This window comes from Anarrhichthys ocellatus, unplaced genomic scaffold (genome assembly GCF_004355925.1).
Source record: "Anarrhichthys ocellatus isolate YVR2014 unplaced genomic scaffold, GSC_Weel_1.0 scaffold40, whole genome shotgun sequence".
In the NCBI taxonomy this organism is placed as follows: Eukaryota; Metazoa; Chordata; class Actinopteri; order Perciformes; family Anarhichadidae; genus Anarrhichthys; species Anarrhichthys ocellatus.
In genome coordinates, this window is record NW_022280070.1 from 831,525 (window position 1) to 855,041 (window position 23,517).

A 23,517-nucleotide genomic window follows, 5' to 3' on the forward strand; every position below is an offset into this window, starting at 1 on the left:
CCCCCCCCCCCCCCCCCCAATTGCTTTTTTCAGCAGCCTGTCCTTTGACACTGTCAGAATTAGCCGCTGTGCTGGATATAACGCACGAGCAGACTTCCCTCGCCTTCTCTCACACTTCCATCAGCCGCTGTATTGATTCCCCCTCTGCAGTTTCACACTGTTTGGACAGAGTTAAAAGCAGGAGGACTCATTTCGCCGTGTCCATTGCTTTCTCCTCGTGCACCGGTGGAATACACTTAGATTGGTGTCCTTGAGACCTCCTCTGCACAGCTCAGGAACTGGATGTACTCGGCTCAGTGAGCGGTGCACACAGCAGCTTTCGGGCTCTCCTCCCCACTAGGCTTCTGGCTGTCTCATGCCACATGTTTGTTTCCTGGCTGATGCTCATCATCCACAGCTATTTCCCCCCCATAGAACTATTTCCATGTAGAATCAGGTGATGCATGTGAACATGATCCTCATGTAAGAATGTGGAGAAAATATTAAATGCTGAATGTTTCATGCAGTTTTATGGCCTTCTTATGGTGAAATTCTTTTTTTTTGTTCAAGCTACCTGAAGGGATTTTGATCGCAATGATTCTTTAACCTGAAATAAAGGTTACATACGTGTATAAGATATATATTTGAACATTAAATATTATGAAGAGTTCATAAAAGGTTGAGGCAGTGAATGCTTCTTTTCTCACAGGCCGTGTGTTTCAACATATCCAGTCGGTCCTCCTCCTGTTGGCCCTTGAGTCGCTGACCTTCTGTGAGAGTAAATTAACACATGAAAAGCATTGCAGAGTTGCTAGGCAACCAGGCCACTCTATTAACCTGTTTTGTACATTTCTCTCTGCATCCCCAATCAGTGTTATTGAAGGATTGATGGACGAACACGAACAAATGACGGCATAGTATATACAGTCTAATGGTCTATGATTAGAGTTTGTATATCACACGATTGAACCGCACCAGGAACACTCCAAAGTGGCCGTAGAGTTGAACCTGCCCTCGCTTACAGATGTAGCAGCTATGCAGCGAGCTAAACACACTTACAATACACTGGAAGCAACTCTGAAAACACTATAGGATTCAATTATAGTAGCTACAACAAAATGACAAAAATATGAGATATCATAAACCACCGTTGGACCGAAGGTACTGCAGAACTTAATTTGCACAGTAACAAGATATCACAAAAGCATAGTTCAGATTAGTTCATGTCCACCAGTGAAACATCAGTCTTTGTATTTACTGGTTAGTTTGCAGGTTTTTCCTCCAACGTCACTTTGACATTTTATGTAATAACCGTATTTACGTTGTTTTTTAAAGGCGGCTCTCATAATGTCCATGAACAGATATGAATGCAGAATCTGTAGGCAACAGGACAAGATTTTGGTATTTTGCTTCTGGTTTCCATTCTGTAGTCTGTTTGTAGTCTGAGTAGTATTGACCAATCACAGTCTGACGACTTGGCTTTTTATTAGCTTTTAAACTGGATATTTATAATAAAAAAAACGATCTGTTCGTGGACATCGTCTTTCAACTATTCTCACATCTCAAGCTGCTAATCAGGCTGTAAACAATGACCAGCGTACAGATGACCCAGATATCAGTTATCTGGATCTCAGCTGGCTCCAGAGGCTAAATCATCATCAGGTAATGTGATGAATATGATTATTACCAACCGTGAAAGCAACGCTGGTATTGCCATTGGCCCCCTTCACTTTACGCCCCTAGCCCGATTTTGGAAGATGGGTGTGGTCCAAGCACGGGCGCTCAAAGTAGCAACGCAAGTTGGTCTCTAGTCTATTAGATCTGTTTTTAATTGAATTCTAGGGAGAGGCCACTTCCCATGTGTCCCGAGTTAGTAGGTCATCCCCTACATTGCTGCTCAATGATTTTGTTTTTCTTCCCTCAGCAGAAAAGCCGTCAATTTAGACAACAGGTGTATGCAATTAAAACCTTTATTGCCTCGTCGACACTAGTCACTTATCTCGAGAAGCATTCATTTTGTGGGACAATCAAATACAGGACTGCTTGGTAAGCTGAATACAATATATAGCAGATTGTTTGTTCATTACTATTGTTATTCATCAAAATATCTGCAGTGACAAGTGTTTGGATTTTTACATTTTCGCTTAATTCAGGCCAAGAACCCATCATTGTTGTATGTTGTGCATGCTGTAAAGCCTCTGAGAGAAACAGAGTGTACTTTAGGTGAAGAAAAGGTTTCACAATATTTTGGGAAAGATGGGGGTGGGTATGCAGGCTTCTTAGTCTGCATAAAAACATGTAAGCTTTTAATCTAGTTGTATGAATGTCAAGAGGCTAAGCTTCTTCAGGAACGAAACAACCAAACGCCTTATCTCAAAAGGCTTCTCTGCTCTGGTGACAGAGGAAAGCAGATCAGGCCACTTTAGCGCTCTTTTCACCCCGTTATTTAATCTTAAAAATGTACTTTTGTCCAAAGTCGCCCCTTGTGCTGCCTGAATATGGGCTTTGATGGGTTTAGCAGGGTGTAGGGATTCCCCAAATTGAGGTTCCTCTCTGTTGACATGGCCGTGTAATTTGAGAAGGACTAGAACAGCAGCAGCAGCTACAGACAAAAGGAAATGCACCCATATACAGCATATTCCGTTAAGTTTTCCTTTCTGGCAAAAAGTGGTTCAAAATGCTCTCATCTGACATTTCACTCTGCATTTAAGATGTAAAAGAAAACTCATCATTCACAGACTCTGCCCGCCGACATACCTGCGTTATCATGTGTAGCAAAGCGCGTTCATTCATCACCTGATGAGTTCTGCTATCTGCTGCACCGCGTCTGAACTCCATTAGTCTGGCAAATCATGTCGGAATCAACCCATGAATTATCATTTAATTACTGTGTTGACAATACGTAAAAGAAATAGAAGGAACTCTTTGTATTTGGTAAGTCTTGCTGTTATCTGTCACAGACAGGTTTGTGATTAAAATAAAAATGCTGGATGCTGAGTTTCCCTGAGAAAAAAAGGTCACCGCTGATGAATTTCAATTACTCGTACACCAAAAGTTGGCAGGTGATTGCAATCTCGGTTCAGACGTAGTCAACTGCGATTTGATTGACAACGCTGCGCACCGTGAGAAACAAAAAAAAAAAAAAAAGAAGTGTGGTGTGAAGGACGGCATGCAGATGAAGCTGTTAGGATGTTGGGCACTGCTCAGGAGGCATTTGTGGAATCAATAGAATGCAGAGCTTTGATGAAGTGTTTCGTGAGCAGCTACCCTCTGCTACTCTCTGGTGGGAAAAACTATATGAAAGGTATTTATGTGCATAATGTATGTATGCGGTGTTTTGCTTCCTGTCGCTTTGAAAGTGAGCAAAACATCGTCCCGGAAGAAGCGACGGGGGACACAACATTATGTTCGCTCGCCGATGACAATCTCATAGGATTATTCATTTTTTTCTTTTCTATCTCCTGTATGTTTGATCTGATTACCTGCTGAGAATTTGCATTATATTGTGTGTGCATGTGTGTGTCTGTGTGTGTGAGACACTTCTTGTCTTTTAGACGCCCTCGCAATGCAAACAGAGATCTAAAGGGACGTGATTAACATATATGCATAGAACAAAACATGGAGATGAAAGCCATGGAAGAAGCCCTTACATGCCTTTTACCAACCATACTATCATTATCACCTTGCTGCAGTCTACCAATACTCTTCAATCCCTCCTGCTCACTAAGCCCGTACAGTGGAGCAGTGCAGAGCTGGTGTTGCCGTTGTCCTTAATGAGTGTAGTAACTCAGCCAGGATGCTCACAGATGCCGCATGTTCAATCACAATCAGCAATCAACAACTTCCGGTAAACGTCCTGCAGATGAGTCTGATTGGAAAAAGAGATGCCAAAGGGAGGAAAGGAAGGAAGGGAGGGAGGGAGGGAGGGGTCAGGGGGGGAACAGCAGATGGATGAGGAGAGGAGTGCCCCGTAGGACCCCCAACAGCATGTGACTGTCCGGTGGACCGGCCTCAAACGCTGCGCTCACTAAGCTGGAGAAGATCTTTCATGTCAAAGAGAAACGGTCAGCTACAAAACCATCTGCCCTGTAAGAGGAAGGATGTTGTAAGCACACATAGAAGTTTCATTCACTGCTTGTTCTTGCATACAATCAATATATAGAAAATAACTAGGTCTTCCATTGTGTACTTTATTGTAAGCCGTGGTTGAGCAGGGGAGATTGTTTATCCTCCTGTACCACCACCACCACCCCAAAGCATTCAACAGCTGTTCTGACCCTGGTTCCCCCTCCATGCCCTTGTAACACCCACACACTCCAGCCGCTGTTTTGTCAAAGTAGCCACTCCGCAGTGGGACTTTTATTTTCCCCTTTTGAAGGACATTGAGTACCACACTCTGCACTTCTCTCTCTCTCTCTCTCTCTCTCTCTCTCTCTCTCTCTCTCTCTCTCCATAATTAAGCAAATGCCCAACACAAAAGCCTTTTTTGTCCTTGGAGAGATGTGAGTCATGCTGTGACTTTGGGGATAGTTTCTACCATTGAAATAAAACCCACATCATATGTGCGCTGATTCTGTATTTCATGTTCCATCTCTAAAGAATAACAAAGGTCCCATATTGTAGAATTGGTTATGAAACAGGTCGTAGTGCTATAGAAATACTGTGAAAGCATCGATACGCTCAATCCATGGAGAAACACGCAGCCCGTGCTTTTAAACAAGCCGTCAGGATTTCTGTACGGTTGTGATGTCACAACTATGCAATTTATATTATATTTGTGAAAAATATGTGACAGTTGGGTCCAGTTTTAAACTTGCTGTAATTGTATTTTTTAGTCTTTACAATCGTATTATTCTACCAATACTCCAATACTGTTTTTTACTCAAACAACAAAGATTCTGTTTAACTTCAGATTATTATAGCTCTAAGAGAACAGATCAAGATAATCTCATAGTTGTGCATTTATATTGCAGACAATGATTTTTGTTTTTTTAATTTTGCCTGAACTTAGTAAGTGCAGACTGTCTATGGTATTTCTGAATGGATAACATACTTCGTTAAGTAATATTTTTTAGTATTATGGTCTATAAGGCAATTGCAATCAGTCACTTCCTGTTTTGCTGTTGGGTTAGGTTGAAGAGCCTTGGTAGCTGTAAATGAGGAGTTTCAGTTGATAGAGTAAGTTCTGTTTGGAAAGGGTAATGCCTTCAGCAGAACTCCTGATGGACTTGTGGCAATTCTCTTTCGTTCTCATCGTAATGTAACATTATGGACATAATGATAATGCGGACGCATTGCTGTAGTTTTGCATAATTTCAAGCACCTGAGGTGCAGAAGCACAAATATCCTTTCACCAACTGGATTACTGATGATTTTTATTTGCTTTACTAAAAGGAAAATTGTGTAAAGGGACGAGGTAAGCTGCCAACAAGTGACGTTAATATATGACGACTGATTGCAGGACTGGATCATTTTGGGTTGGTTAGATGAGGGGAACACGGCCTCGCGTTAAATATGAACCGTTTCAGACATACTGTATGAGAAAAATAAAGATTTTAAACATTAAATCATGTTCTAGTATAAACCCCAAAATACATGATCCTGGAAGTGAGCATGATATGTCTCTCTTAACACAAATATTGTTTGGGGAATGGGAGAAGGGTACGGTGAAGCTGGGAAGTGTTCACCGAGGTGATGCTTGCTAGGGTTGTGTCTTCCGTTCACCAGTCTTCAAGAACCAGGCCTAGCTCCCCACAGAGAGGGGGTAATGACGGGGGCTGTGGGCTCAACCCTGGCTGGTCCTCCCTTTAACACTGATGTTGTTGTGCTCCTGTAGCCACTGGTTGAAAGCCTACACGGGTGTGTGTGCTCTACAGGGAGCTGTGAAGTCAACCACATGAAGAGATAACACAGCAGAGGACCAAAATAACCTCACCCACTTCTCAAACTCATTTCGGTGCTTCCTCCGTTTGATACGGCGTCTCTCTGAAGCTTTGTGGGAGTGTGTGTGTGTGTGTGTGTGTGTGCAGTTGGGAATCAAAGTAGATCTACATAGGCTAGTGTAGTAGTGCTAAGACGATCTGGTTGAGGCTGCATTACAAATCAGAATTCATACAAACACAAAGAGGTTTGGCCAGCAAACCATGATGAGGTAAAGTAAACTTCATTCAGATGGTGATCTCGATGACGTCCAGGGTTGTGGCTTAGGCACTCTTCCAGTTGATCCTTTATTCAGTTATGTAGAATAAAGTTCCACAACACCTCAATATGGCAGTTTTTAATACCAAAGAACTCTTGAGAATCATGTTGCGTAAGATTGCATCCAATTTGTTAATTGTTTCGGAGTAACAATGTTGGGTTGAGAAAAGGGGACGGCATGAAATAACACTCCTCTCTATCACCTTCACATGACATGAGCAACAAGAGCATGACCTTGCTAGGAGAGATAAGCTGAGTTTAATGTGGCGGCCAGGGCTTTTCAGCGAAACTGGGTCAGCTTGTATCGAGGCCTGGATATCAGCGTGGCTTTTTTTACGCATCCTCATCACGTTCACCTCCCCGCCTGCTGTTCAGTTCTCTCCTGTAGGGAATCCTGACTCCCCCTCTTCTCAGTGGAGGAGTGAGGCCAGACCTAAAAATAGGAAGCGTTGTTCTCCCTGCTCTTCCCTGGCATGTCAACCGCCTTCTTCCTTCCTGAGGAGAGTCACACAGTTTGCACCCATGTCCACCAAACCCCAGGCCAGCTCATGACGGTCCTGAGTTTCCTCGCTGCAGTCCTGTCAGTCGGGCAAACACAAAGGTCACATTCACCCGGAGCCCTTCTGCAAAGTGGGAACATTGAACCGTTCTGCCCCCGCGTCCTCCACCCTAGCCCTCCACTGTGCATTTACTCAAACACACCCACTTCCTCCCATGTCCGACTTTTGTCTCCACTACTGGGAGAAAAAGAATGAACCTGTTATTGATGGAGATCCCCTCCCGAGCTCGTACCAGTTATCACTAGTCTGCCCTAACCGGTGGTGGAACGAGTATCTTTACTCAAGCAAAAGTAGCAATTACACATCACAGCGATGCGTAATTATAATCCTGCATTCAAATGACTCATTGTGCAGAATGCCCATTGGCAGTGTTAACTGTATTATTTCATATTACAAGATTGGATTATTATTATTAATGTGTTAATGTGTAAGCAGTATTCTAGTGTGGTGGGTTGAGGGGGAGCTGCTATTAACTATTTCCTCGATTGTTGGTTGTCGTGTTTTACAGGCTCATTGTGGGTTTATATATCATAATTATTTTGTATTTCCCGGTGAAATGCAGTTAGATAGAAGTCTAACGTAGTATAAAGTGGAACTTATAACTGATAGCATTTTAGATTTAAGGCACAGTCCAAGTGTTCTTAACCAATTAAGTGCAAAGGAGAATGATTATCTAACAGAGAACCCCGGGGAAGGAGCTGTGGAAGGAGGCTCATCATCCTGCAGATCAAAGGGAAGCGGGGTGCAAACACCAAACCACAGTTGTTTTCTTCTCCCCACTGGAACAGTCCATGAGTTGGTTTGCCAGCCTCTTGACGAGACAGAAGGAGCCCAGCCAAGGATCAGGCTCACGGGGATTATTTATAGAGTTGAGTGGGCTTCAGGGACGCAGGCGTGGAATGTGTCAGAGAGAAAATGCATCATTGATCAAAGCCTGCTCGGAGATGCAGTCTTATTTTTGCCAAAACGCTGAGCAGAGACGTGGGGTTTGGAAGAAAAGAATAGCCTTTACCAAAGGCTCCGTGTGTGCTGTGCTATAGTAAGCTCGCCTGCTCCTCTACCCACGCAGAGTCATCCGCACCTACACAGGTGACTGGACTTCGCTGAACAGTTTTAGCCTCCCTCATCTCTTTCTCCACACCGGCGTCGAAAATAGCTTCTCAGCTCTGGATGTTTAAAATACAAACATGGTGGGTGTTCGGAGAGTGAGTGTGCTGCACCTGGAGGCAGGTGTGTACCTTCACAAAAATGTGTGGGTTTTTACAATGAAGCAGCAGTGTGTGTGTGTGTGTGTGTCTGTGTGTGTGTGTGTGTGTAGGTGTACATGAGGAGGTGTAGAAGGGAAAACAGAACTTCTTTTAGGATTGTGTCCCAAGAATTGGAGGCATCGATTACATATCTCGTTGTTTTTTTCCCTTTGGGAATTCCTCTTCGATGTGTACAAAAGGGATGGAGACAAACACTGAACTGCTGTCAAGGACAGAATGTGGTGGTGGTTGTCTGTGCGTGTGTGTGTGTGTGTGTGTGTGTATATAAATGTATACGTTTGTGTGGTGATCCGTGAACACCACAATGCACATCTGTCAGAGGACAGTGCAGGATGCTTCTCCCCCGTTTTATCTCCCTCACTCTTTGGTCCCGTTCAGGGAGTAGAGTAGAGGAGAGGTGGGGGGAAAAAAGCGAGATGGGATGTAGGGAGGCTGGAGGAAGGGGGGAGGAGTGTAGCAGAGGTGTCCTGTACTGCAGCAGCACAGCTCTCTGGTGGCAGGCGGGGGGCACTTCTCTCTCCTAGCCATTCGCTGCATTGCAGGCGGCAGTCAAGGTTATGCCTGTGTCGGCCTGAAGTATTGAGGATGCCGGGGCACAGAGTGCGAGAGACAATGATTGAGCTTCGGGAAACTTGTGGCCTCGTTGTCCTGCAATGTTTTCATTTATAGCCACGGAGCCTTCATGCTCAGACTTGCAAATCCCATATTGATGCCTTCAATAGCACTTGATGTTTCTGGGGCTTTAAAAAAAAACACATTTTGCTTCTTTTTTTTCCGGCTGCACAGATAACGTCTCTCTTATTTCCCTCTTTCTCGCAGAGTTGCCTCTAATCTTTTGGCAGGCTGTCATTTCATACGAGCATTGTGTCTGAGGTGGAGGGTAAATGCCGCGGAGATGTGTGGCACATGGACTGGCAGGGGTGACATTTGTTGTTCATCAGCCTCCTGCTCATCCTCAGCTCCCCGCTGTCTGGCTGTGATAAACATGTCAGTCTCTCAGCCACGCCGCAACACAGCACTGAGGACCGCAGGCTGTATATAGTCGGTGCTTCAGAGAGGTCCCGTGCAAAAGTTTCGTTGGAAGTGGATCAGAGGAAGGCCACATCTGGTAGCGTTGCACGTAAGAGCCACTGCAACATTCTCGCTTCCTGTTGAAAGTGAGCTGTAGCCTTACATAGACACAGACACTGTGTGTGTGCGTGTGTGTGTGTGTGTGTGTGTGTGTGTGTGTGTGTGCATGTACCCATAAGAATTCCTCTGGCTTCCCCTTTTGCTCCGCCGGAAGCTCAGGCAGACGATTCAATGTGAGCGCTGCCCCTGTCAGATGTTATTGAGCAAGTGATAGATCATTTCCCACAGGGTAGAAACATTCAGCGCACCGCTAGTCTTACCTTAATTATTTCCCAGTATCAATCTTATCTCTTTATTGCCGCTATCTATCTATCTATCTATCTATCTATCTATCTATCTATCTATCTATCTAAATATCTATCTATCTATCTATCTATCTATCTATCTATCTATCTATCTATCTATCTATCTATCTATCTATCTTTCTATATATATATATATATACAGTATATATGTAGAGACAGAGAGAGTAAGACACGAAAAATTTAAATAATTCAGGAACCAAGAGACACAAAGATTGAGTGACAGCGAGAAAGACAAAGTGAGAGAGCAAACAATAGTGAGGGAGTGGAAGGACAAGCATTAAAGAGAAGGGGGAGGACTGACGAGCGCTCCTGTGCTAACTACTATCCTTTCGTAGCTCATCATCGGGTGTTGCGCAAACACATTTTAATGTCGCACTCCACACCCTCCACATCTTTGGCAAACACAGCCAAAGATCCGGTGGGGAAATGAGAAAACACTGTGGTAATGAATGTAATGAGAGGACTGCTTTGAGATCAGACATCACTGTTTAATTAAAGCAATGCAGACCACGAGGGAGTGTTAAACATAGTTATATCTGATAGGAGTCGATGAGTGCCTCCAGTAGAGCTAGCTGTGAGGGACTTGGCACACAGCGAGGCTGTTGTCGGATACAAAGCCTGCATCTCCAATTCTATCGACTTTCATTTGTGTTGGAACGATACACAGTTGTTCATGGGCTGTGAAATTCAATTAGTCTTTTGCTCGTGGAAAACAATCACCAAAGCCTCATGTATGATGTTCAAACTGACATAACTGGACTCCCTCGCCCAAAGCTGCAAGAGTTCAGAGCATACCATTCCTTTTATTATAAATGTTTAGATTATTTATCAGGGCATTTCATGCCTTTATATTAAGTATGCACGATATGGATTTTTTTTTTTTGTGGATAAGATAACCGATAAGTCGTTTATGCACACCTGAGTGTAAGAAAGACAAAGATGTAGTGAGCAAAGACGGATGATTTAATATTCCATCGCTCTGACCTAACCAAGTCTAACTGACATCCCTATTGTTAACACAACAATAATAAAAAAAAAGCAGTTTGGACTCTTCACATGTTAATTCATTCTCTCTAGTATACTGCTCTTCCTCTCCTGCTTCTCCTTCTCCTTCTCCTTCTCATGTGGTATGCACCTATACCACTTGGCTATTGTGTCGCCCAGAGCATCCTATTCCTATTAGACAACATAGGCTCAGCTTGTTACTCCGGATAAAATGTAATTGTGTTAATAGTCGTTTCTGTGAACAGGAAGTAACTAATCCATGCCTCAAAACAAGAATGCTAAACTAATTCCTATACAGAAGCTAGCACTAATCCCCAGACCTCTCTTGGCACTTTTCTGCCTTCTGTATTAAAAGATTAAATTTATTTCAAAAATATTCCAACTACTTGTTATCAGTGTCACTCAGATTAAAACACCAATGTGCAAAGGTCCCGTGTGCAGCTTTAAGTAGCGAAAAACCTTTGGATGCTTTAGGAGTTAAAGATTGTGTGTGCACTGAGTGTGCCATTTTATGTATAACAGTTTTATCCAAAGTTCCCCCACGGTGCCATGGGCGCATGAATTTGCAGATGTATGGGTGTCTCCAGTGAGAATTGAACCCTGTAATCTCGGCAGATTCTGTTCCAGAACGCTCAAACACAATAGCTGAATGGGGTCACAGAAGATGTGACACAGAAAACATTAATATGAGCTGATAAAACAACCTTCAAACAGCTAAACCTGGGAAAACAGCGGAGACTGTAAGGGAATCCCGGGACAAACGAACCCCTTCCCGTGTCTCCCCCCTCCCCATATACGAGGATTGTTTTGTTATTATTTCACACAGCTTCTACAGAATTACCGACATGACTTGACAGAAAACTAAGAGTGAACGAGAGCTGAGATTGACAGCGGACACCTTGCCTACTGAAGAGGATGACCACAGACTGACAAGACAGGAAGTTGACATTGAAGAAATCCTGAAGTGGATGTGACTTGACCCTGAAAGAAAAGAGTCTCCCCCTCTCTCTCACTCTCTCTCTGTCTGTCTGTCTGTCTGTCTGTCTGCCTCTCCCCCTCATGCTTAGCAACAAGCATGCCCACATGAACACGCTCAAACTCACCTGTAATGAGCTTATGCAATAGGTTTTGCAGGAAATAATTGGCCCCATTGGGGATGGCAGGCGATGAGGAAAGCAGCTGGGGAGAACGAGTTCGGTGTGATGGAGGAGCCACAAGAGAGCTCAACATTGGTGCGCATTTCGAATGTGCGATGAACTCGAAAGGTGCGATCGAATTCATGACCAAACTTGTAGACGTGCCATACTGAATGTGTTGTGTGATCGCATGACCAGTGCGGATAAATGGACTCCTAAACACAAATGCTGTGTGACTGAATTATCAGCGGGACTTGCGGCACTTGGTGCTTTTTTTCTGTGGTTCCAGAGCTCGATGGCATTGACTTCCACTCTCTCTGCGGGCCGGTAAATAGTGAGGCTGCTTGGTGCTCTATAGCGTTTTCAGTGTTCTCTCAGGGAATTCCACTTATTATCCGAGCACGGGAAGTGTTTTAACAACAGAACCAGGGCTTTAAATTCAAGGTAACGGTGTTACACAATGGACCACCTGGAAGAAAATGTGTACTCCAACAAACACATTATGTTTGCGTTCTGCGAAACTTGCACAAAGATTCTGCGATGACTTCCATGATGCGCCGCTGAGGGTACCGTGAGAATTAAAGCAGTCGCCCACATGAGAGATTACACTGACAAATGGTGACAGGCCCCACTTCTCTCTCCCCCTGACTCTCTTTCCCTCATCTGTCTCTCTTTATTCTCTCCATCCCTCCCTCGCCTCTCCTATTTCCAAAATATGTCTTCTATTCAGAGATGCTTTATGAGCATGACAGAAAACAATGCCGTGTTGCCGAGGCAAAACATTGTATTTATCTCTGCATCCCTCTCCTTCGCTCTCTTTTTCCCTCCTGTGACAATTTAGTTTTCCAATTTGATTTAATTTGCTTTATTGGCATTGAGATTACACAGCATCGCAAAAACATCTTAACAAATTAAGTTAGTATTAAGCTCATTAAACTTGCTCTCAATTTCTGTTAATCGCTCCTTCTATCTCTTTTACATGCACACGCAATCTTAGCATACATCCACCTTACCTCTCTCTCTCTCTCTCTCTCTCTCTCTCTCTCTCTCTTTCATTCTCTCTCTATGGATGACTCTTTTAGAGGCTGAATTATGTCTGCCCTAAGCTGTGGCAGGATTCAGATGTCAGTTTGTGTAACCATCTTGGATGTTGGATGTGTGGTGCCTTGGGGTAATGGTGGGCAGCCCAGACTTGAGGAAGGGAAGGAAAGGGGGGGGTGTTCTGACGATGACCTCCCACCTACCTCATCCAAGCACACTGGGCCTTACTGAGCTGTGAAATCCTTCCAGCCAAAAGGCCGAACTCCTTGGCTCTTCACGTCTCGAGCCTCTGCAGGGAGCGATGCTGGGTTTGTTCCAAAAATAGAAAATATACATAATTGTCAGATCGCCTCTACTTGTTAATTTGGCTTGTTCATTCCTCATTCATCACTTGTTGCATTGTCTCTTTTGTTGCATGTAACATTTTGGAAAGCTAAAATGTTCGAGAGGATTCAAGGAAAACACCTAAATAAAAACACTGCACACTTTAAACATTCAAATAGCAGTGCTTTTGCAATAACACTCGCCAGGTTGCCTTTGGCTGCCAATTGACCCTTCGCTAAGTCCCGCTCCTCGAGCGCAGACTAGCCAATCACATCGGCCAGCTCTGACCAGGGTCCGACAACTGACCGTTTTGAGATTTTCTTAATATTGATACTCGTTACCTGGAGAGGTTGGAAGGAGATACACGTTCGATATACAACATAACAACCTGTCGAGCCAACATTTACAGAGTCCGTTAAAATAATCATTAACTAGTGTAAGCTTTTCTATGCTACGCTAGCTACTGAAGGTATACTGAATGTATACACATTCTGCATTTGCTTTTTAATAATTCTAGCAATGAATAGTGAAAATAACAACACGTAAACATTGCTTCATTTTTCATACAGACGGGCAACACTTACAAGATCGACGGCTACTACGATGAAACTCTTCAATCTGATAATTAGGGGAGAAGATATTTTTTCCTTGAGTGTAATGGAAATGGAAATGGCAAAAGTAATTAGTTACACAAATTAACACAGGGCTCCTTGACGGTAACGCTTCCTTGACGGTAACGCTTTACCATCAAAACGCAGGAACGGGTGTCTTTGTGGTGTGTGTTGGATTTCTTAGTGTTTGACATGTTAATATGCGCATTTCATGTGTAATGTGGCATAGCTGTGACTATTTGTCTGTCAGGGTGTTCTATACGTGTATAGACATTGATCCTATCCCCCCAGCAAACATCCAGGCAAACTCAACAAACATACTGTGACTCACATCTCGGCGAGCACGTCATCAAGTGGGCTCTGCGCCGCATGTTCTGTCTGCATTCTCCATTACCCACACTCCCCTTTTGCCTTATTCACTGATTCACATTGCACACACACACAAATGACACAGTAGCTCTGTGGGCAAGAGGAACTGAGCCGTGCCTGACTACTTTCTGCATACCCCTTTTTGGAGATGAGATACGATATGATAGGAGCAGGGGTAGCGAGTGGCAGGCAGCCAGCCGAGCCGTGATGACGAGGTGGGATGGTTTGAGGTTTTGTGGGATGGGGGGGGGGGGGAAGTGGGCCGGTGGGTAGTGAAAGAAGCAGTATGTCCTGGCTCCCACAGGAAGACCTTTAGGAGAGAGATCAATCCTCCATGAGTTCAAAAACAGGTTCAGCGTTTCAGTACGGTATTGTATTTTTCAGTCCGAGAGAGAGAACGTAGTAGTTAGTTTTGCTTGTGCTTTCTGACACAACAAGCGATCAGGCGGCAGAGGAAGCCCTCGGGGTATTTGTTGGGGTGCTTGTGTTGCACCCACACAAACACACACACCCTCCGGAGATGAAGCAGGCATTAGTTTTGATAGTGCTGCATTCCAGGACACATCAGACCGGGGAGTACAGGAAAGATGCTATAAACATAACATTGGAAAGATAATGATTATAGAATTACACAATTTCGATTTTTTTTTTTTATATCTTGTCAATTGTTCCCTGCAGTACCATTTTAAAGAGTTATTATTATGCAATACTCCACTCAGTGGGGCACTGCCGTGTAACAGGCAACCTGGGAGCTCATCTTGCATTAATTGCCTCCCTGGTCATTGTTTGCAAGTCCAAGTCAACATCAAGTCTAAATAGGCTCACTGTATTCTGCCCCTAAAAATGAATGTACTAGAACGTTACTCGGGGTAACAATAAAATATTGCTAACATTGTAAGTAATAATAACCTAAAATTACACTGGGTAACCTACTATAATTTATCACATCCCTTTAGTCTCTTAAACTCAGAGATGCTCACAAGTCTCTGCCCAGGAGTGAAGTTGAACCATGTTGTACTGCTTACGGCGCCCAGCATCAGGGTGTGACAAAAGATGATGTTGGGGGACTCGTCCCACAGCCTGCCCCGCGCCCGGCTGCTTCACCCTTCCATCAGGGAGTGTTTGACCCAGCCCGGGGCGACCAGCGTCACCACAGGAGAGGGCATGGGGGAGGTGTGGAGGACTACCAAAATACCCCCACATCACTGCAGCAACAGGCAGCCAAGCCAGAAGCACTTAAGCACACACACACACACACACACATCTACACACACACTCACAAACTACTGACATCTTTACCAGGAAAATCCCCAGGGGCTGTGAGAGAATGCAACAGAAGCGCAGCCAATCAAGGGAAAAAGCATGGCCGCATGTTGGAAAATACAGAGGCAGAAATAAAATAATTGTTGGAAAGTCATTTAAATTTTCATAAAATTAGGATCCAAAATGTTTTTTGTTTTTTTTGTTTATATTTTTTGGCGCTGACCTTTGTTTTTAAGCATACACTGTACATCCGCAACACACATATTACCCAGACCAGTGATTAGTCATTTACCTCTAGATCACCAGCCTTATGATTTTGCATTTAATTTGTGTGTGAAGTAACGCCTAACAGACACATTTTGCCTACCTGCTTTTGATTGAGAGGCTGGAGCTGCCCAGTGTGTCGTCCTACCTCGCTGTCCAGCCAATTGTAACAGCATGTTAATGAGACACAAGATTACCCTTTGCACCCTTTGACCCTAAAGAAGGCCTGGAAACAATCAGACAAGAACAGATCTTCCCCTCTTGCCACTTGCTCAGTCTGCTTTCTGTCTCACAGAGCTCTCTTCACATATCCCCAATACCCCAGTCAATGTAGACGTCCATCTGACTGATTTTTGCAAACAGCAGAAGAGCAAACCAGACGAGAGACCAACTGTGTTTTGGGACTGCTTTTAAAAATAGGATAGAGTTGTTAACTTGTAGTTTTCTCTCTTATGAGGTGAAAAAAAGCAGGCTAGTGAAATACAACAGCAGGGCATTTAGGTTGAAATGTGATCTCTTTATTACGGCCTCCACAAGCTCTACGATGTGTTGGGGGCGGATGATTTAGTGGAGGAATCAAGAGCATGACAAAATGAGACAAAGATAGGATTAGCATCAATGTGGTGGTCTGTCTGCCTCTCATGAGAATTGGTCGACAAGTTCTTTACACTCCAAGTTTACCTCTGTGAACGAGTTGGAGTTGTGTTATCCTCCAGCTGAACCAACAATTCCCCTCCTTACCCTCACAGTCTTGGCAACGGCACATGCAATACCATGTGCCCGGGCGGCGTGACAGGCTCTCACAACAATTGCATGCAAATACTTTATTGAGGGAGAGAAAAGTAAAAGCCTGAATAACTGTATTTTAACATAGTAAGCATCCCTTATGACCTGGGTGGTCCCAGCAACATCGGGTCACAGCACACCATCTGGTGTCAGACCAGTGGGGGCCACTGACTAGAATGTCCAAAAGGTATTTACAGCCACATTAAAGAATGATTCAAGAATCTCTTTTACAGATTACAGATTTGTAAAATATGATATTGAGTACTTAAGTGCAGGTTAAAGACATAGAGGTCGTAAAACGAGAGCGATGATCGTGTCATATCTTCGGCTTTGCATCAAGCGGTGGTCATTAATCGTGATGAGGTGCCGGCTGTCATCTGGCTCGGACCGTCGGGTAGAAGATGGATGGTCCTGAGGGATTTCACTGGGACTAAAGTTGAACCATGCTCAGGGGAGATCTATCAGACCTGTATAGGCAGTCGCTGTCCTGGAGGGAAGACATACTGACTCCTCTGTAGCCCTGGGGTCCTCTGCCCTTTCTAGCTTTTCTTTCTTCAAACTAAAAAACAATCAACAGCCATGTGGAGAACTAAGATTAGGTGACTGGTTACATTTTTTTCACATTGGAGGTTTTGCAAGTAATCAAGCATCACCACTGACACGTGACTGTGCAACTAGATGTTTTCCTGAAGTTCTTTTAAAGAAAATTTGTCCTCTTTTTGAGTTTCAACAAGGACAGTCTCAAAGGCTTTGTGCCTAGATTTTTTAATATGCAACAGTAATTTGTGGATTGCTTTCGTTTTGATGTCGCTGTACTGTTCTGTGTGGTATGCATTATTCAACAAGCCTGTTTTACAAGCCCTCAACCAGGCCATCTGCATTCAGGCTATCTATCTAACCACAGCCTTGTGTAGAAATAGGGCAGTTCTGTCTGTCTGCTTTCTGCCAGCTAGGCTCACAACCTAAAAGCTGCAAGAGTTCAGCCATGCCATGGCAGGTGGTGTGTGTGATGCATCTGTTTTAGTATTTTCACATGTTTGGCTTTTGCCTTGGTTGTAGAGCTTCCAAAGACATTTCACATTTCAATGTCTTTGCAATTGGTTGGCAAGAAATGTATTTATGAGAGGTTGCCCACAGGATGAATAATTAACCACATCTCAGTTGCAGTTATAATGTAACTTGAAACGGATTTGAAAGCCCTTAAATTTGTTTGAGAGATTAAACCATTGTGACTTGAGCCAAGCCAAAATTGTTTTTGTACAGTTTTGTACCCTATCATTACAGCAAGCAGCCCTGTTTTAAAAAGAAACAGACCTCATGCATTACAGTATATTAAGCTCTGTCTCAAGGGGAAACCCCAGAAGTTACTCTGCCTTCACGTGAAGTTGTGCAATTCAAAACATGAGCTGAATAATTAGACAAGGAGATGTGAATTTTAAATTAACATATAATTATCTCTGAGGCTATTGGCATGTCATTAATATATTACAAAAAGTAAAGATTGTTTTTTGCCATTGAAATGTCAAAGAAGACCCCTCATCATACCCATCCACCACTGTGTCCCATCTCCATTGAATGGGCTCCAGCATATTGGCTCCACTGCTGGGGAGAAAAAGAAGATTTCCATTAGGCTTTTGATAACTAGGTGTTTAATGGCAACTCGTTAATATAATCTGTCATGTTTATGCATTCAGCAGCTCAATACAGTTTACTTATGGGAATGTTATATTATGTTCCTATACATTTTTGCATCATAACTGCTTGTTATGAGTGAGGAAATCCTTCTCCTCACTCATAAAGCCCTCCACAATCAGGCCCCCTCCTACCTCACCGACCTGCTTCACCACCACACTCCATCCCGTCGGCTCCGCTCCTCTGATGCCAACCTCCTGTCTCTTCCACTCAGGACCAAGCACCGGACATGGGGTGATAGAGCCTTCTCCATATCTGCCCCCTCCCTCTGGAACTCTCTCCCCAAACACATCAGAGACTGCACTGACCTTTGCACATTCAAATCTCAAATCAAAACCCACCTGTTCAAAACTGATTTTAATGTGTGACCACTATTGTGTATTTTATGTTTTTAGTGTATTGCTTTTATATATGATGATTTTAATGTAAAGTGTCTTTGAGTTTTATGAAAAGCGCTATATAAATAAAATGTATTATTGTTATTATTATTATTGTGTTTAGCTTTAAGAATTCTCTTTTAGGATTAAATGTGCATATATCTATCTAGGTGTAGAGCCACTCTGTGATGAAATGACTAACTCGGTCTTTGTCTCCTTTCTCCTCTTCTATACATTGTAATCTCACTGTAGTGTTCACTACTGTTCAGATACAATATACAAAGATGGAGATCAGACACAATGTGTAACCAAGAAATCTTTCTCTACCCCAACCCCCCCCCCCCCCCCCCCCCCCCCCCCCCACATTCTGTTTACAGGATTGTTCCAAACAGAGGCAAGTGAGGAAGAAAACGGTGTCCTTCAGCTCAATGCCAAGTGACCGCAAAATCAGCAGCACAGCTGCTTGCATGGCCTTCATGATGGAGGGTTGTGAGATGAAGAAAGTGCGCTCCAACTCACGCATGTACAACCGTTACTTTCTGCTTGATCCAGACATGCACTGGCTCCGTTGGGAGCCATCCAAGAAAGATTCAGAGAAGGCCAAACTGGAGATCAAGGGTATTAAGGAGGTCCGATTGGGAAAGAAAACCCCAGTTCTACGCAGCAATGGTCTCTCAGATCAGTTCCCTGATGAATGCGCCTTCTCAATCATCTATGGGGATAACTATGAGTCCTTAGATTTGGTAGCCAGTACAGCAGATGTTGTCAGCACCTGGGTGATGGGCCTGAGGTATCTGGTGTCTTATGGCCGGCACACCGTGGACATGGTGGAACCCAGCCAACCGAGTCTTCGAACGTCTTGGATTGGCTCAGTGTTTGAGCTAGCCGATATGGAAAAGGATGGACACATAGACCTGTTCAGGGCCACCCAGATAATCAAGGGGCTCAACCCTGGAATGAAAGAGTCGAGGATAGAGCTGAAGTTCAAGGAACTCCAAAAATCTAAAGACCAATACGGTGAGGCAATTAACATGGACACCTTTGTGGAGGCCTACTGTGAGCTCTGCACACGACCAGAGATCTTCTTCCTACTGGTACAGTTCTCCAGTAACAAGGAGTATCTGGACAGTAAAGATCTGATGCTCTTTGTAGATGTGGAGCAAGGTGTGGAAAGTGTAACAGAGGACATGTGCAGAGACATTGTTCAGAAATTTGAGCCCTCCGCTGAAGGTAGGGAGAGGGCCTACCTCACCATTGATGGCTTTACACACTACCTCCTCTCGTCCGAATGCCACATCTTTGACCCCCAGCACAAACGTGTGTGCCAGGATATGGCCCAGCCTCTGTCCCATTACTACATCAACGCGTCCCATAATGCCTCTCTTCTGGAAGATCATTTTTGGGGTTCGTCGGACATCAGCAGCTACATCCGAGCTCTAAGAATGGGCTGTCGCAGCATTGAGGTCATTGTATGGGATGGCCCTGATAATGAACCAGTGGTGTATGTGGGTAGTTCTGTCGCCTCACATCTTGCTCTCTCTAAAGTCCTGGATATCATAAACCAGTATGCTTTTGAGAGCTCGGAGTATCCCCTGATTCTCTGCTTAGTGGCCCATTGCTGCGTTCCCCAGCAAAGGGTCATGGCACAGCATATGAAGAAGATTCTTGGAGACAAGCTGTTCATTGAACCCCCCAACAAGGAGGAAAACTACCTACCCTCCCCTGAGAAACTTAAAGGTAAAATCCTCATCAAGGGCAAGAGGCTTCCGCCCAACTGTACTGACGCTGAGGGTGATGTGACAGATGAGGAGGAGGGTCTGGAAATGTCTCGAAGAGTGGGAGCTGATGAGAAGGACCAGCTAAATGGCTTAGGTTACAGAAGACTCAGATTGTGCCGGGAGCTCTCTGATCTTGTATCTCTCTGCAAGTCAGTCCAGTTTAGGGACTTTGAGATCTCAAAGAGAGACCAAAAATACTGGGAGATTTGCTCCTTCAATGAGGTAGATGCAAATAGGTTTGCCAATGAGTTCCCAGAGGAATTTGTCTATTATAACAAGCGCTTTCTCTCCAGGGTATATCCCACACCTATGAGAATTGATGCCAGCAACATGAATCCCCAGGATTTCTGGAAGTGTGGCTGCCAGATTGTGGCCATGAACTACCAGACGCCAGGCCTGATGATGGATCTTAACCTAGGCTGGTTCAGGCAGAATGGCAACTGTGGGTATGTTTTGCGTCCAGCCATCATGAGGGAGGAGGTGTCCTACTTCAGTGCCAATGCTCGGGACTCGCTGCCAGGTGTATCGGCTCAGCTTCTTCACATCAAGATCATCAGTGGGCAGAATCTGCCAAAGCCTCGCGGCTCTGCAGCTAAGGGTGATGTGGTGGAGCCCTACATATATGTCGAGATCCACGGTATCCCAGCTGACTGTGCTGAGCAAAGAACCAAGACCGTGTCCCAGAATGGCGACAACCCTATTTTTGATGAGAGTTTTGAATTCCAGATCAATTTACCGGAACTTGCAGTACTGCGCTTTGTGGTGCTGGATGACGATTACATTGGAGATGAGTTCATTGGCCAGTACACCATCCCATTTGAGTGCTTACAGCCAGGCTATAGACATGTCCCTCTACAATCTCTGACAGGAGAGTTCCTACCCAACACCACTCTGTTTGTCCACGTAGCCATCACCAACAGACGGGGAGGAGGAAAGGCACATAAGAGGGGTCTTTCTGTCAGGAAGGGTAGGAAGGCCCGGGAGTACACCACCACCAAGACCACGGGGATCAAAGTAGTCGACGAGCTCTTCAGAGCTTCCACCCAGCCCCTCAGGGAGGCTACTGACCTCAGAGAAAATGTGCAGGTAAGAAACTACATACTTTTTTTATGAAACATAATCACAAAATCTAAGATGTTGATCACATAGATATAATACATTAGAGGCAAAATTGCTTCATAGCTCATGGGTTAACCATCCGCCAGTTTACCTGGGTATTGTTTACAATCGCTACTAATGGCAGCTAGTGGTTGTCAGCTGTTCAGCACCTGATTGCTTTACCAGAAGGTCCAAAGAGACCAGGGGAGGTTGGCATCATTTTTGACATAAATTGACATTGCTATACCATTATGAGGTTTATGAATAGTGTAATCATTAATGAGGAACAAGTTGCTGGGCACTTGGTGCAATACTGTAAAACTCTTCAAGATGTTTAAAATGAAGATTAGTAACCATGATGTACTGTATATTTGGCTGATAACCAGTAGCAGAAGCATTCCAGTGTATGTGTCATTTTGTTTGTATTGACTGAAGGGTGTGATATGAAACTTGTTCCTTTAGAGGGCCAGGCTTTTGTCTTTTCTGACAGCTAACATTAAAGTGCTGTTAACTGTTGACACAACTCCATCAACAAAGTTTTTTCAACCAAGGGAAAAATGTTTTAATAGAATTGTTTGTAAAAAACTGATAAGAAATTAAAAACAATTTATTGTGCTTCTTAAAATGTATGCACAAGTGCTTTGACAATCAAGTAACCCAACAAGATTACTTGTATACTTAAATTCTCTAAAAATCAAAAAAAGAACAGGCTGCCTCACTGAAACGATATGGTGGTAGGTAGGCAAATGTGATTACTGATTCCCTTTTCTAATTTCTTTGTGCTGTAGTAGCCGATCCTGGAAGGATGCAGCAAAATTAAATGTATAATGTTTCTCTATAAGGAGACATACAGCTAGACGGACTCATGTGTATTCCTCCAGAAGCTAATGTACCACACAATTTTGTATTTATCAGGTCATAAATACCACGGTCTGTCCATCTGTCTTCAGTAAGCGGTAACCTCAGTCTAATGGCACAGCAAACAAAAGACCAGACCAAACTAAATAAGCAGAGATGTGATTAGAGATCCTGTGGCATGCTGTCATACATTTTTCAGTTGTGGAAATAGGCAGTGATCTGAAAGAGGACATTATTTTCCCCTCCAAGAAATTGGTTTCTGTTTTGGGAAAAGTGATCCTGTAATTTTAGAGGCAGTAACATTAGAGCCTGAATGGGATAAGCAGAAGAAAATTTCAGGAAAAACATTGGAAATAAGAGTGTGATTACAAACAAATTATGAACAATTCTGACCAAAGTGTTTCCTCGCTAGGTAAAAGATTATAATATTTGGCCCAATCCAATTTGCTTGTTTGAATAATCTAAATTAGTGACAAATTGAATACCTAAGCAGTTTGTCAGGATTAGGTCCTTGTCTTCTCTCAGGTGTGATTCAGGATTGTAAAATTTAATGAATAAGACATGAAATATGGCTTACTGTGAAGACAGTCCTGTTGACACAGCCTTATCAAACATGTCCTAACTTTTGTAAAACTACAATTAACAAATTTACAAAAATGGCAGTTTATGATTGGATGTGAATCAGTGTCTTTTAACCCGATCAAACAACACAGGCACCACGGCCGCTCCCCAAGCCACAATATCCTCATGTTTGAAATGTAAATTTTTCTTTTTGAAATGGAATGAAAGAGGTGAAGTTGAGGATAAATGAAGAATAAAGCCGTTGCCTTTTTAAATGTAGAAAAACGGACGTTTGTGAAAGCTTTGTAGAGGCCAGCTGTGTGGAGCCTGGTGCCTTTAATCTGAAGGAAGCTGGAGGGCAGAAGTGGGGCCTGCAGCCAACAACCCACAAGGCAACAACAAGGCCAATCCTGGAGGCTTCCCCACCTCTGACTTGAAGCCAAGATTAGACGTTAACGCGAGGAAAATAAATACCTTTGGCACTCACAAAGATCCCTGATCTCACGGCATATACAACCTTGGCCATTAAAGCACAGCACACATACTGTCAGAAGCGTTTTATCATCTCACTAAGCTCTTTTAAGACTCCTTTGTCCTGAAACAGCCAAGCTTCCAGGTGGTCTGCTTTGAATAATGACAGAGAGTGTGTTTGTCTGTTAAAATGTCTGAGAACATCCATGAACATTGACCAGTGGGCAGATATGATAAGTTGCCATGTTTTGTATTTGGATCTCGGCAGGAAATCAATTATTTCTGTGGGTGGCTTGAATTAAGTCTTTTCCAAAGTGCTGCTGCCCATGAATCTTAAGTGTTGGTGGAGGTGGAGGAGAGCTGCTAGCCTGGAGTTTCCTTTTATTTGCTGAACAGTGTGTGTGTGTGTGTGTGTGTGTGTGTGTGTGTGTGTGTGTGTGTG

The 23,517-nt window shown here is 43.7% G+C and overlaps 1 protein-coding gene across 1 annotated transcript in view; it reads left to right on the forward strand.

Moving 5' to 3' along the window:
• Nucleotides 1-23,517, forward strand: part of LOC116394745 (inactive phospholipase C-like protein 2) — a 64,319-nt gene that overhangs the window by 17,802 nt on the left and 23,000 nt on the right. The window contains exon 2 of the mRNA XM_031868035.1: nt 18,687-21,173. Coding sequence (XP_031723895.1) covers nt 18,687-21,173 — 2,487 coding nt within the window. The remainder of the gene's footprint in view (nt 1-18,686; nt 21,174-23,517) is intronic.